The 16,228-nt window shown below is 44.0% G+C and overlaps 2 protein-coding genes across 2 annotated transcripts in view; one reads left to right on the plus strand and one right to left on the minus strand.

Moving 5' to 3' along the window:
- triob (trio Rho guanine nucleotide exchange factor b) overlaps positions 1-6,235 on the minus strand; it is a 162,078-nt gene extending 155,843 nt beyond the window's left edge. The window contains 1 exon segment of the mRNA XM_083761057.1: positions 6,120-6,235. Coding sequence (XP_083617183.1) covers positions 6,120-6,189 — 70 coding nt within the window. The 5' untranslated portion in view covers positions 6,190-6,235.
- A 9,812-nt stretch (positions 6,236-16,047) lies between these two features.
- Positions 16,048-16,228, plus strand: part of dnah5 (dynein, axonemal, heavy chain 5) — a gene marked incomplete at its 5' end in the record, with an annotated part of 139,517 nt that continues 139,336 nt past the window's right edge. The window contains one exon of the mRNA XM_083760609.1: positions 16,048-16,137. Within this exon, the coding sequence (XP_083616735.1) occupies positions 16,048-16,137 (90 nt within the window). The remainder of the gene's footprint in view (positions 16,138-16,228) is intronic.

Here is a 16,228-nt window from a genome sequence, read left to right on the forward strand (position 1 = left end):
GGTAAGTATTACCGTGTTAGCTGATAATACAGCATCCTCCACCCTGTGACTGTGCTCCCAGTCCTGCCTACATGAGCACAGGCTACTGGGTTCCCTTTGAGCTCAAAGACCTGCTGTGCTGTCAATACTAAAACTGCTGCAACGCAATCTTCATTGATCAGAGTCAGGTCGTTCTATATGATTTAAATTAATATACGTAACACATTTCTTTTCTTTTTTTTATATTTTTTATCCCACGATTTCGTAACCCATTTTTCACCCCTGTGTCAATCATCTAATGTGATCCTGGGCTCTACACACCCTCCGCCAACCTGGGGAGAGCAACGGACTTAACTCATGCTTCCTTCATGCTTGAGTGTCCAAGTTGCTCCTTTACACCTGACAGGGGGGAGTTTCCCTGGTTGGACGTAGCGCGTGGAAGGAACACGTTATTCCAACCAGTTCCTTTCCCTTCCATCAGGCGCCCCGGCTGGCCAGGGGGAGGCAGTTTAGAGACCAGGATTACTGCATGTTTTTGTGAGGGTACCTACCCTAGGGGACACAGGGAGAACATGCAAACTCCACACAGAAAGGGCCTTTCGCCAACCCTGCCTTCGGGTATGGGCACTGATGACGCGGAGGAGGAAACACGCCGCCAGCACCCACAGCACCCCGAGCGGGAATCGAACCCAGGACCTTCTAGCTGTGAGTAACACATTTCTGACCCATTTCTTCCATAGTAAAATAAATTCGTATTTTCACATTATTTTGCATTCACTCTAAATGGATCTTGAACATTCATGCTGCTAACGCACGTGCAGCATTGCACTCTGTAACCCTTCTATTCCTGTTAAGACAGAACCACAATATGAATGGGCACATTAATTTAATAACTTACATTCCTGCCCATCAGTTATTCTCCTGGTAGAAAAACACAATTATTTAATATTGCAGACTACCAAAACACCCATAAACGTATATAGGAGCTTGAGGCGCCTGTCTGCGATATTGGAGACCGGACAGGAATAGACGCCACTTTCACATAGTAAACACTAGATCTTTGTAGGAAACCAATGCCCGGCTAAGCCACGGGTGGTATGACTGATGACCAGTATCTTATGACCGATGCTCTTATGAATGAACGGGCCGTGGCTCACATATGCAGACAAGTTGTCTTCACAGTTATTTAATACTATATGCTGTCAAAGGTACTCTTGCTTTTACATCAATCACGTTTCACAGCACAGTTCTTTCTGGTATAGGTAGCACTGCCCCACAAAATAGCACTGTATGCAATGCATTGTAATGGGCTGCATGAAAAGTTCAAGCTGTCCAATGTGTCCATGAATTGTTTATTATGGTTAGTCCAGAGGTTTTTTTTTAGTTAAGACTATGTTTCCATGTCCATGCACATGTTTGATATAAACATGTAATGCATTTAAAGATAGGCAAATTAATTCACAAGTAATTGTATTTTATTCCAGGGTGAAATGTGATTGTGGTAAGCTATGAATAGAAGGAAACAGCGCCCGTTTATTATTATACGATTATTATACGATGTAGGAGTATAAAATGCTGCTCAGAAATGTTTAATCTATTCACTTTCAAAGGCAAAAAGACTACCTAAAAGAAACAGTAACACTCATCATGGTCACTTCCGATTTTACACAAGTAACACACCACATCTTGGTGGAATAATGCATAGAAAATAATTCTGTCAAATAACTTATTAAGTAAGTTGCTGCGAGAGTGAGGTCTAGCCAACACCAATCTGCATGTGATTGTGTCATGCATCCTTTGTTTTTATAATGTTCTGACAATTGGAATATTGTAGACCTGTCTTGATGCTGAACTGGTATTACCTATTGTACCTACCTATTGTAATTAGTACAGCTTGAGACTATGATTTGAGGTTCAACCTATCTATGTATATGGTTTGTACCAATAACAGAAATGCTCGGGCACTATCTTCTGTCTGATATACAATACTCATACTGTATGAATTCAAGCAATACATTTCTGTCTGATCCAGAATTCCCCTTTCATCATGTCCCATTAAAGATTCTCCCAGTGTCGTGGTATCATGCTGTGTATGGGCTCTCAGTAGCAGTCAGCAGGATGCTATTGAGCTACTGTATGACTGAGGCCTCACTCAGGAAAAGAGAAGTAAAACATGCTCAAACTTTGAATGATGTTGGAATGTGTTTCAGGCGGCTTATTTCCCATATGCGAGTCCAAGTTGCCAAGAATGCTTATGAATGCATCTCAATTTCACGTGGTACCATTTCTGGATGATAATTTCCGGATCGGGCCTTTAAGCCACAGCATGAGCAACCAGGGAGTGTGACTCAATGGACGAACTGTGCTCCACAGCAACAGTGTGGGATGCAAAGATGGAGTGCCATCTGTTCCCATCAGTGGTCCTCCTGAGATTAATCATGAAGAGAGGAGAAGCATTTTCAGGAGATAATTTGGATAGACTGCCTTGTGATTGTTATGGGTCCAAGTGTTGCACGAATCTGAATGATATTTTGCTAACTAGTGTGTGCAGTTCCTTTCTTTTTTTTCTATTGCCTTGAGGGGTGGAGCCTTATGACCTTGATCTCAGCTTAAACCACCCCTGCTGTAATCTTCATTACCCACTTGTGTGATTGAGCCTGGATCTATTTAAACAAGTCACAATTTCGGTTACTCAGCCAGGTGTTCATTCATTAATCTTTCGATTAACCAATAAGCCCCCCATGACAGCCACCTCGTTACACAGTTAGTCAATGCATCCAAAAAGTCATCCAGGCAGCAACTCAGTCTGTCGGTCGGTTCATTAGCTGGTCAGAATTTAGACAGAATGGCAATCTGTCAGCCACCCATCCTCACAGCCAACCCAACCATCCAATCAGTCATTTGGAGTATTTTACCACAGGTTGTTTTGGTCTCTGAACTTCAGTGACTAATTAGGGCACTACAGTGCACACACCCACGCATGCACACATGCACGCACGCACGCAGGCACGCACTCCTAACGGTTTGGAAGCAACATAGCTGGGCAGCTGTGAGCGAAGACTTCAACACTTGACAAACCAGGGGTTAAAGAGAGAGAGGTGCCTGCTTTTACAACTCCTACACAGTAAAATCCTGTTAATATAAGACACTGAGACACTCTGTTAGAGTTGCAAATGGATCAAATGAGTGTGTATAAAGAGCAAGTAACTGGATGACTGGATGGATTGAATGGATAAGCGAATGAATGGAAAGATTTATATGTATGTCTTGATTTATAATGAAATGGATGAGATAAGAAATTCCTGTTATGTCGCACTTGCTCCTGACTAGCTACTAGCTACTAGAGCGGAAGGATCGATGGCAAGAAAACAAGACCCCAGGACTATTTTGTGTTATCCTTTTAGCCTAAATGTCTGTGCTGTTTACATTTCTGACTAATGAAGTATTCAATCAATCAAATGGCCGTTAAGAAAAGTAATGAAGGCTATGTTTGGACTGATGGATGGCATGGATGGAATTAGGCTCAATTGAAATTATGTATAATGTTTATAAATATTTACTCATATCAGAAATATTTTCTGAATTGTTTCCCTTGTTATTACTTTCTATATTCCCTTTCCTGAAAACAGTGAATGATGCCCATGTTTCTTTACACCTGTAAAACTGTGATACTGTGACAATACAGTCGGATTTGATGAAATTATTTTAAAAAAAAATACGTTTGAACACGAGCAGAATTGGAGGATTACCATAGTTACTTAATTAACATGGAGAATTGATACTGCCAGATTAATAACAATACAATGCTTACAATAAGTACCACTTCATGAATTGATTGTCCTGTCTGCATATCAATTCCAAGTTCTATGTAGTCAACACTAGCCCATCAGCTATATGTGCTAGAAAACAGCATTTTCTCGTATTGTTTTTTCTTCATATCTTAAAAATGTTTCCTGCAGTCTAACCTATTTCTGTCTTCACCATGAATACTGTATGAGCTGCGTTTGCCGCTATATAAACATTCAAGAAATCCAACTTCACTGTGTGCCAACTTTCCAGCCTGATATAACACAGCTATAGGAAAATAAACTGGCACACACCCAACCACCCATCACGCAGACTGTAGCATTTAAATACAATCCATTTTGACAACATTCCTAACCGTCTGAGAGCAGAGGCAATTTCTGCAGTCAAATGTGTGATTTTTTGTATAATTAAACATGTATTAAGTGGGTGTGTGTGTGTGTGTGTGTGTGTGTGTGTGTGTGTGTGTGTGTGTGTGTGTGTGTGTGTGTGTGTGTGTGTGTGTGTGTGTGTGTGTGTGTGCGTGTGCGTGTGTGTGTGTATGTTCCTCCACATGTGGTCATCAGTGCAGACTGTGAGTAGCAGACCCTGAGGCACCAGGTGTCAAAAGACAAACAGCTGAGGGACAGCTGCCTGTGTCTTCTGGTCTACCCTGGTGGTGTGCGGCATCAGAGTGGTGGTCCCACACCACACAGAGTGCTCAACTGTGTCTTAAGCTGTCCATGTAGGCCACTTATGACCTGATATAATGTGCATCAGATTAGGCGAAGCTAAAGCATGCTTGCCGACTCTTAACCTATTTAAATGAATTCGTTTTTGTTCAACTTTGGCTAGGAAATTAGCCTATGAAGTTCCACAGTCCACCAACAATGAGCTACAATAGTTATTATCACTACTTAAAGCAACACTTATCTTCATCTTTAATTTGCTATCCATTTCATTTGCCATCCATCGGAGCTGGATATTAGTTGGACATGTCAGATCCTGGAGTGGTGACTAATAGGCTACCTTGTGTTTATGTTTGGTGACGTTTATGGTAAGTGTAATGGTAAGAGAATGGCCAGTTTTGTTATAGTGATGTGATGTCTGGTGCCATCATATTATGCTAGAAAGGCATGTGCTGATGACCTGGCCTCTATCTGTGAGCATCCGATATGAACATACAATATACTGGATATATTTTAATCTCCAATCGATTCAGTTTAAAGGAACAAAGTGTTCGGCTTGCAGGTCCAGCTGGGTTCGTGACGGATACATTGAGAAGATACGTAGCCTATAGTACGCATTGGGGAGACTTTAACATTACGCCATGGCAATCCAAATGTGTAATTGTCAAAACGACATCGGGGACGTATTATTTGGACCGTTTGGACGATTGTCACAGACGCTGCATGCGAAATGACTAGCCCCATATGTTCCCTCTCCCTACGCTCATTCTGTAGCTCCGATATGAGGTCACACACTGGGCCCCTCCCACCGCGTTTCAGAAACGGCGCAAGTTTCCGCTATGTAAGTTTCTTACCCTGACGCCACGATTAATCCAAACGTGAAGGGGACGTGGAGGGTTTACACCAATTCAACCATAACAACGCCCAAGAAAATCCAACTAGAGATTTGAACCGAGCCTTTACGTCCCGTATTTTGTCAGTCGCTTCCATGTTTATCAAGGAAGTTGAAAAGCTTTAGCGCCTCCCCGGCGCCTCCCCTGGTCGAAATTTCCAACTGACTTCAGTTCACTCGACATGCACGCGCACACGCACACTTCCTTGATAAACATGGAAGCGACTGACAAAATACGGGACGTAAAGGCTCGGTTCAAATCTCTAGTTGGATTTTCTTGGGCGTTGTTATGGTTGAATTAGTGTAAACCCTCCACGTCCCCTTCACGTTTGAATTAATCGTGGCGTCAGGGTAAGAAACTTACATAGCGGAAACTTGCGCCGTTTCTTAAACGCGGTGGGAGGGGCCCAGTGTGTGACCTCATCTCGGAGCTACAGAATGAGCGTAGGGAGAGGGAACATGGGGCTATAGCGAAATGACCAGTATCAGCAGACAGACGGACTCAAATACGAACCAAACCAAAGTAGCAAACCCATTTGCGACTCCGAGTGTACAGATGGAACCAAATGGACCGTTATTTGGTTCCATTCGTACACTCTCGGTGCTAAATGATTTCACTCAGGATTTTACAGTGCAGTGTGGTGTGTCGGGGAGGCAGCCAGTGAGGCACCTATGCTATGCATAATGCATCCACAATCCACATCCGTGGATGATCATTGTAACAATAATGTGGCAGCTGACAACAAACATCGATGGTTTCATTGTGACTTTCTTACCGGATTTGAAAAACGCCGCTATGTCTGCGGCGTCCTTCGCAGCCTCATCCAGCCCCTCTCCTGCGCTCATCGCTGCGATCACAGTAAATATATCCACTGAGAAGAAGAAATCCACAAAGGTTTTGTTGTGTCAGTAAATGGGAAAGGCAACGTCTTTCATTGAAGCGGTCCGGGTCTAGTCTCTACGGTGTTATCATCATCACAGCACGGATGCAATACGTCGTTCTCCCCTCAATAAACGAGAAACCTCCATTTTGGCCCCGACGAGGAAAATTCTTACGACCGATCGGCGGCGCTCCCGAGTGGGGACGTGAGGGGAGTGATGGCGAGGGAAGGCGGAGGTACTGAAGAGGAGGAGGTGGAGAAGGAGGGCTATTCCTTTTCAAAGGGAGGTGGTGGTGGGGGTGTGTGAGGGGGATATCCTGGGATTCCGTTTTGGGTTTGGTGCATTGTGCGACACAGCCCCTCAACGTCACCGCGATGCTGATGTGATGCGAGCAGCCCACACGACTACATCTGTATGAAATAAAATAAATTGTGATAACGTGTTTTGAATTTCAGAAGGCAATTAAAAGTTTTGTCGATAGGCAGACTAGACAGCTATTTATCATACTAAATGTAGCCAATTCTGGATGCTGGTATAACGACGATTGTCATGAAGTCATTTTCCCTACAATCAATTCATCCTCAGCATGTGCAGTTAATTCCTTTGTTGTGATGCACTGCTGCCATCTGTGGGTTGATTTGATGTCTTCCTTTATTGCCGTACGTGTGCGTGTGTGTGTGTGTGTGTGAGAGAGGGGGGGGGGGGGGGGGGGGAGAATGGAAATGTATGACCAGACCAACACGCACACTGCAGCACCAAAACCACATCATGTGGGTCGGGCATGTGATCCGTATGCCAGCCCACCGTCTACCCTGACAGAAACTCTATGGCCAGCTTCCAGATGGTCAATGTCTGCTGGGGGCCCAGAAAACACGGTACAAGACCACCCTCCATCAAACCAGCAGAGTCCCTCCTACAAGGGGTTCAGGGAATCACTCGTCTTCAGGACAAGTTCACAGAGAAGAGAGTGCAGAGGCGTGCATGAGGCACCAACGTGCCAGGACCACCGACCAGGCGACCACCACTGCTGCCTTCTCCTACCCCTCCTGTGACAAAATCTGTGGATCACGCATCTGTCTGTGCATAGCCATGCACCTGCATAGCCACCTGGCTATGCACAGGCGACAGACACAACCACAACTAGATAAAGTGCCCCTCGAGTCGGGGCACAGGTCTCCACCAGGGCAGGTCAGGTTGTGGCCTCCTGGTGGTGCTCTAATAGGCCAATGTGAAAAGGGTGCCATTTCTTCTTACGCCTTGGATGGCAATTGGATGATTTGAGGAATATTTTGTTCCAAAAATGTGTTTTGCAAAAATCCACCTGTTGGTGGCGCTATAACAGGCCAATGTGAAAAGGGTGGGATATATTCCTCAGCCTAGTAGGAAAGTCTGAAAGATTTAACGTAAATTGCACACTGCATTCATGATTTGAGGCTTTTTGTTCAAAACGGGCCAGTCCTGCAAACTTTGAAAGCTAATTTTAGCCAATTAGGATGGAATATGAAATATCGGACAGATCCGGCTTGAACACATGACTATAGAGATAGTGTGTAACGATTTGCGGGAGCTTTGAACAGAATCTTGTGTGTGCAAAACTTGGCATCGCCCGGGTTAACGGTGCCAGTGATTAGCTACGGACGGATGCACAGACCAGGGGGGCAGTCAGCCAGATATTTCGTGAAGCCTCATTTGAAATCGGTAGTTCATATAATGGCCTGTTGTGGCGCTGGACTGGACCCAAAAAGCCCCATAGCTCCATAGAGGCCCATGTATTTTGGCCCAACTTCACCTAGACTGTATTACCTTAATAAACATGGTCATGAATACTTTCTTCTTCCAGTCACTAGTTTAAAGTCTCATTTCTAATGTCATAATATTCTTTTTGGAAAATTATGGTCCCATTAATTAAAAAAATGACCATAAAGAAAAAAAACCATCGCGTATGTTCTGAGGGGCGTGGCTACCGTTACAGTCTATGATCGGGATTCCCCTCCCACTCGAGTCAAAATAAAAACCAACGGAGAAGAAGGGGGGAAGTCCCGCCTCGTTGTCTGGGCAGCCAATGGCCAGCTGGTCCAAAACGGAGCCAGCCAATGGCCAGCTGGTACCAAACGGATCTAGAAAGATGGCGACTTACATCAGGAATTACCATATTATTACAGGCTTCATTTTACGTTCATGTTAGACCCGGCGAACGCTTTGTCCATATTTTTTACAGTCTATGGCACAGACGCACGCACGTGCGCCTTCGACCTGGTGGAGACAATAATCAACTCATGAATTCTATTTGGAGCAACGTGTCGCAATGCGAACTTGTAGATCAGCTATGTTTGCTATTTTTGCCCAAAAGTGCCCTCTTACGGGATTTCAGCCCCTGCCCCTGCCCCTTCAGAACATCCCACTCCACTGACACATGCCTCCTCTATTTGAGCGATCACATCAAACACGAGGTGGATGCTGGAAAATACTGCGGCATGGTCATGCGGGACCTCCAAAAGGCTTTTGACACCGTGAACCACTCCATACTGGTTAACAAGCTTAAAGCTATTGGTTTTGATAGCACATCAGTGAGCTGGATGCAATCCTACCTGGAGGGGAGAGAACAGATGGTGGAGGTGAACGGAACACTGTCCCCTCCCCTCCCAGTGAGCTGTGGTGTCCCACAAGGAAGCATACTAGGGCCTTTACTGTTCCTAATTTATGTTAACGACATGACTTCAGCTTGTGACTGCAACTTGTTCCTGTTCGCAGATGACTCAGCACTGCTGGTCTCGGACAGGAACAAACTGCAGGTTGAAAAGACCCTCAGCTCTGAACTCGGTAGAATCTGCACCTGGCTCGCTGATAACAAACTATCCTTACACCTGGGAAAAACTGAATCCATCCTCTTCGGATCAAATAGTAAACTCAGCAAGGCAGATGGCTTCTTGGTTAGAGTGGGTGACAATATTATCACACGAAAAGATCAAATTACCTACCTAGGTTCCATCCTGGAGGCTAATCTTTCCGGTGATAAAATGGCCACCAACGTAATCAAAAAAGTCAATCAAAGAACAAGATTCCTTTACAGGATCTCCTCACTGGTCAGCAAAAACACCTTGAAGACCTTAACAGGAGCCCTCGTACAAGGTTTCTTTGACTATGCATCCACCTCTTGGTACCACAGCACCTCAAAGGCCCTTAAAACAAGGCTCCAGACCTCCCAAAACAAACTGGTCAGGCTCCTACTTGGCCTCACCCCCCGAACCCACCTCACCCCTGCCCACTTTGACAGGCTGGGATGGCTTAGGGTCGTCGACAGAGTACAGCATCTTGCAATGGGTCTGGTCCACAAGATTCGATACACCACCAAGATACCCATGTACCTGTCTAAATACTTCCTTAATGTAAACGAAGTCCACACCCACAACACCAGAGGGAGTGCAACAAACCATGTACAACCCAGATTCGGCACAAACAAGGGACTAAATTCTTTTCGCTCCTATGCCACCAAAATGTGGAACGCCCTACCAACAGTCATTAAGACATGTGAATCCCTTGACTCCTTCAAAACCGCTCTCAAAGGGCACCTACGGATGGCTGCAATTCGAAACTGGCCTCTGTAAAATCTGAATCCCCCCCACCCCATTTCCCTCACTGTATATTGTATATTGTATATTTTCCCAGTGCTTGTATATTTTCCCTTTTTTGCTTCCCATATGATGAATTCCTGTTCTGTTCTTTAGCTACATAGAAATGTCTATTTGTATGTCTCTAAATGGTTGTATGTCTTTAAATGTTTTGATGAATTGAACAATGTGGACCCTGTTGTAAACAAGTGTAATGCTTAATTGGGTCGTCCACTCACAGTTGACAGTCTTTGTATTGAGTTTGTGCTTAAAATGTACTGTAAATTCTACAAACTGTTAATAAATATTTCAATCAATCAATCAATGCCTCTCTAACGCTCTCTGCACGTCCCTGCTTGTGACTTCAACTTGTTCCTGTTTGCAGATGACTCAGCACTTACTGCTGGTCTCAGACAGGAACAAACTGCAGGTTGAAAAGGTACTCAGCTCTGAACTCTGTAGAATCTGCTCAAACAAGCGATTCAATTAATTTTGTACCTTTGCCACTAAAATGTGGAACGCCCTACCAACAGTCATTAAGAACGTATATGTGTTTCCCTTTTTGAGTGGTGCAACCACTCCAAGGAACAGCAATGTCCGTGTTCACCTGTTCACCTATGTGTTCACCTATGTTACGTTAACCTACCTATGTGACTATAAGCACCAGTATGACTATGAGTACCAGTAGGGGCGCTGTTGTGCCAGAAACAGAGAGAGAGATAGTGCTGCACTGTTGCCTGCTAATGAGAGAGAGAGAGAGAGAGAGAGAGAGAGGAGGGGGGATAGAGAGTGGAGTTGCACCACTCAGTTCACAGGTGTGATTTTTTAACTTTCTTTAACTGTATATATGACGATTTCCTGTTTTAAGTGTATATTTGTACGTCTTTAAATGTTCTGATGAGTTGAAAATGATCTGAATTATCTGAAAATGATCTGATGTAAGTAAGTCTTGCTTTTCCTGGTTTCATCCTCATAGCAGTTTTTGTATTGATAACTTGAGCTTTTGTTTGAAATGTACCCATTCTACATACTGTGAATACAGTTTTCAATCAATCAATAAATCAATGTGTTGTGTTGTTGTGAGCACCAGTCACTAACAATCTCGTCATTGAATCGCTGATTTTAAGTGTTATGATTAAATCAGAAAAAGATCCTTTATAACACCAGTAATACGCCCTGAGGCCAAGAAGCGAGGTCGCGCTTACACAATGATCCCTGAGATGTCTGAAGATTGATATGAATCAATAAAGGTCAAATAATAAATGTTAAAGATTTTCAAGGTTTTAGGGAGTATATCACCGGGAAGGGGTGATTAGAATCAGTGGTGAAAGCACATCCTCAAAGACAACTTTCTTATTTCGGTTTAAAGATTAATTATTATTATTATATTTATTATTATTTATTTATGTTTAACTTTGGACAGATACAGACTTCTAAGTTAATTGTTAAACAGGCAGCCAGGCAAGTAACTTATACAATTGATTTTGAAGCTTTCAATTCATTAGGTCTTACATGTATTTTTGAATACTTATCTGAGGATAGTATTGGAGACATTATTGAGCTTCAAAACAGTCATCTTTTTTATAATAGATATTCTTTTGGGGCTTTTTGTCTTTATTTACTTTGTGGCAACAGAAGAAGATACTGTATCACTGCTTTCTGTTGCTGGCAGGATACTGACCACGCTGATGATGCATAGGCTCATCAACACCACAGAGGCAAAGCTACCTCAGTCACAGTGCAGGTTTAGGAAGGAGTACAGTCAACATGATATTTACAACACCACACAATTCTGGGAGAAGTGCCGGCAGCGGGAACATCACCAAGACCTCTTCATGGCCTTTATTACCCTCTCCAAGGCCTTTGACACAATGAAATGAACAGGGAGCTGTGGAGTGTGCTCACCAAGTTTGGCTGCCCAGCCAAGTTTCTCAGCATCCTCCACCAGTTCCACGATGGGATGATGGCCCATTGGCCCGGCCATGTGACCATTGGAGATTCTGCATCTTTCCCTGTATTATGCACAGCAGTAAGACAAGGATGTGTGCTAATACATCCTAATACTGGGGGGTATGACAGGCAAATTATGACAGGCAATTCCTGCTGTCAAAATATGACCCCCCCCCCCAGTCAAAAAACACTTTGTTTGAAATAGACACTCATGCTTTCTAAGGATTAATACAAAATTAATATCAACATCTTAAAACCAAAATGTTGAATTGTGGGTTTGAGCCATAGACTGTAAAAGAAATGGACAAAGCATTCACCGGGTCTGATATGGACGTAAAATGAAGCCAGTCAGTCCTTGAATTGTAAATCGGCATCTTTCTAGATCCGTTTGGGCCCAGCTGGCCATTGGCTGGCCCAGACAACGAGGCGGGACTTCCCCCCTTCTTCTTCGTTGGTTTTTATTTTGACTCGCACGCGGGTGGCTCCCGATCATAGACTGTAACGGTAGCCACGCCTCTCAGAATTTTTTTTTAATAAATGGGACCATAATTGAGAAATGAGACTTTAAACTAGTGACTGGAAGCAGAAAGTATTCATGACCATGTTTATTAAGGTAATACAGTCTAGGTGAATTTGGGCCCATATACATGGACCTCTATGGGGATATCGGGGTTTTTTGGGCCCAATGACAGCGCCACAACAGGCCAATATATGAACTTTCAGGATGTCCCGATTTCCTTAGTGGCTTCACAAAATATATGTCTGACTGCCCCCCTGGTTTGAGCTCATATGCCCTTTTGATGTAAATCAAAAAAGGTCAAAATATGACACCCCAGTCAAAAAACACTTTTTGAAATAGACACTCATGCTTTCCAAGGTGTGATTTGGGTCCTAAGGATGAATACAAAATGAATATCAACATCTTAAAACCAAAATGTTGAATTGCGTGTTTGAGCTCACATGCCCTTTTGATGTAAATCGGGGGGGGGGGGGGGGGGGGGGGGGGGGGTAAATCAGTGGGGAGTGTTGGCTGGGAGGAGTAGGACTAAGGCCCTATGGGGGGGGGGGGCCCTCTCCATCATCAAAGTTTCCAATGAAATTTGGAATTATTTGCCTTATATTGGTTGATAATGGTACCCCAACTTTCAGCAGCTGTCACAAAGTTTCCCAAGGGAGTTGGGTTGGAACACATTCTTCTGTGACAGTAGACACCTTTATGAACACATAAGAAAGCTAGTGGTAAGCATTTATTTTGCAGATTTGCCACAACTAAGCTAACTTTACCTAACTACCTGTGCTCTTCAATGTCTTCCTCCCTTGTGTTACCCATTTTCTCCATAAGGAGCCCCAGTCTGTAATCACTCAGCACCAACTGCACTGACTCGGATTCTGATGCGGATCCTCAAGACCGACTGCCCTGCAGAGTACTGTAGTAGTAGTAGTGCATGGCAGGTGGCCCCAAGAAGCGTTATAAGGACCAGGTGAAGAACTCATTGAGGATGTGTAAGATCAGGCCTGAGGCCTTGAGACTCACTGATGCTGCTGACTGTGACTCGTGGTAGCACGCAGCGCTGCCTAGAGGGTACTCACAGGCTGGAGTACTGCCAGAAGACAGCAACAGAGACAGTCTGATTCTCTCTCTCTCTCTCTCTCACTCACTCACTCACTCAGAGTCACTCACACACACACACACACACACACACACACACACACACACACACACACACAAACTGTGAGTGGACGACACCATAAAGCATTACACTTGTTTACAAGACCCGAAGACCGTCCACCTTTTCAATTCATGATCATAACATTTAGAGACGTACAAATAAACTTCTATATAGCCAAAAACAGGAATTCTAAAACGGTAACCGATAACCAATCACTTTATATCATTCGCAGCTAATTCCGGATCTCTGTAGCTGTACTGGGGAAGAGGAGCGCTTGATTGCCTTGCAAACCCATGCCGTGCGGGCGTCTAAGCAACGCCCGGCTCATATGACTGAATGTGTGGCTCCAGGCGGCCCCGTAAAGACATCAACCGCTATTCTCCCGTAGCCTACTTGCAGCAAAACAAGGAAGTGATGTGGCTCACTCTGGTGGCGCAAAGCGTAGCTACTTTTGTGAATTTAATAGTTTTATTAGGTTAATATTGCTATATGTTTGTAACCGTTTTAGAAAAGCAATAAGCCACTCGAGGCCCCAGCTTACCGGGTATTTTACAATGGCTGGGAGGGTAGACGCCCCCAGCCATTGTAAAATACCCGGTAACCGGAGACCTCTCGTGGCTTATTGTTTTAATCATCATAAAGGAGGTGAAAGGGGGGGGGGGGGGGGGGGACATACTGTAAGTGAGGGGAAATACACACACACACAAATACAAGAACGACGAGAACTAAGGTGCGTTGACTGTTTGAGGTTTATGCAATATCAATATATCATGATTCACACCTGTTTTTAATTGTGTGCCCATGTGCTAATTGAGTGAAGTTGTATGCTGTGAATGCTGACTATAGAGAATGCTTAGCCCCTTTCGGGACCCTACGTAAAACTTTTTTGATATTTTGTTTAGTTTTACGTTGGGTCCCTGCTCGCTACTGTATTTTCGTATGGAAATTCCTAAATGCGGATGTGGAGATTCTCTCTAAAATAGGCCCCGCGGCATGTGACGCCATTATTTTCCTTGAGTTATTCTGAATTCGGTAACTTTAAGTAGCTATACATCCCGGTGCGAATATCTCCTGTGGCGCGGAAGCCGTTAAGTATTTTTAATCTTTGTTTGACCGATTTGGTCGCTTTATTTCTTCTTGTTTGTTTACCGTTTATTGTACCGCCTCCCGGTGTGCGGTTGGCTTGTGAGGCTACGTCCCTGCCTCTGATCTGCTGTGTCATAGCTATAGCGCCACTAGCTAGCCAGATAGGCGGTACAATGAGGTGTCAATAAACAAGAAGAATCCAAGCTTCCAAATCGGGCAAACATATATTAAAAATACTTAACGGCTTCCGCGCCACAGGAGATATTCGCAAAGGTATGTATGTGTACTTATACTTTACATATTCAGAAAGCCTCATACTGAAGAATATCGTCAAAGACCGCGGGGAGGCGTTTTAACATGTAAACATGCGCCAGTAAATGTTTTAATCAGGTGGCATGGACGACGAGGAACAGGACCCAATGCACTGGGTCGAACAAATGTCAGAAACTTCAGTAGCATTTGGGTTCTGCTTGGAGGGCTAGAGAATGCTATATGAGAATGTGAATGCTTGCTATAGAGAATGAATTGTCCGTGTGAATCTCGTGGAAAAGTGGAGCTATTTCACTTACAATAAGATTAAGAATAATTTACATGTTTTCTGCCAGAACCTTCAATGGATGAGAAAAAGTCGCAGTTATTGGGTGAGTAGTTTTGCACGCAGAGCGCTACTACAAACAAATTACAATGAATGCAACAGAGATTAATCCCACAGAACGCTCGCTTTTACAAGTGCATGCATGGCCACTTCAGTTCATTTTCATTCCTTGTTGTGATGCACTGCTGCCATCTATGGGTTGCTTCGAACGACTGCCTTCTCTCGGGCCGTGTGCGCGCGCGCGTGCGCGCGCGCGTGCGCGCGCGCGCGTGTGTGTGTGTGTGTGTGTGTGTGTGTGTGTGTGTGTGTGTGTATTCGGGTAACTAAACGTCTACCCGTCGCCGGCTACATTTACCCGAAGCGAATACACACACACGCACTGTGACGCACACACACACTATCCATATTACAGAAAAGCAAATCAGTATCAGTTTGTTGTGCTAAAAAAACAAAACATTTTTTCTTAATTATTTTCTCTTCGGTCATTCGAATATAGCACAACGATTTTGCTTATCAATTTAGCTTTTCTTTTGGACTACAATTTAATTCCTTTCCAAGTTCTGCTTTTAGCCTAAATGCCAGCAGGCAGCTCACGGTGATGTCGTGTGGTTACAGCGGTTCACTGGTTGAGTTAACTCTCCCCCGCCCCCCTTGCCCAAAAGTCATGGTTCGCGTTGCCTTGGAAACGGCTAACAACATTTATTGTTGGGGAAAGTTGTTTGTTTTCCCCTATCCTATAGTCATTATTAGCTGAGGCATAGGCTAGGTCACTGGATTTAGCCTGGACAGCACACCTACACTACAGAAGGATTTTCAGAGTTTTCAGAAACGCCAACCGTTATTTAAAGGAAAACACAGACACTAGTGCATGGTGATTAAAGAAAGAAAGTCTTCTGTGGTGGAATGTTTGATCATGTCTTTCAGCTCTCGGTCTGCGAAAGCCAGCTACAGAAACAGGAACATCCAGGCCACTGCCCCGGTCGAGTCAATCAAGGAGATGCAGGTTTGACTGTTTTCATTCGTGATGTTATCATTTTAGCAAATACTAATCGTTGTAACTTTAACTTGTAATTAATTGTTGTCGTTTGTCTTGC

Source organism: Protomyctophum parallelum (genome assembly GCF_964188405.1).
Source record: "Protomyctophum parallelum genome assembly, chromosome: 3".
Classification (NCBI taxonomy): domain Eukaryota; kingdom Metazoa; phylum Chordata; class Actinopteri; order Myctophiformes; family Myctophidae; genus Protomyctophum; species Protomyctophum parallelum.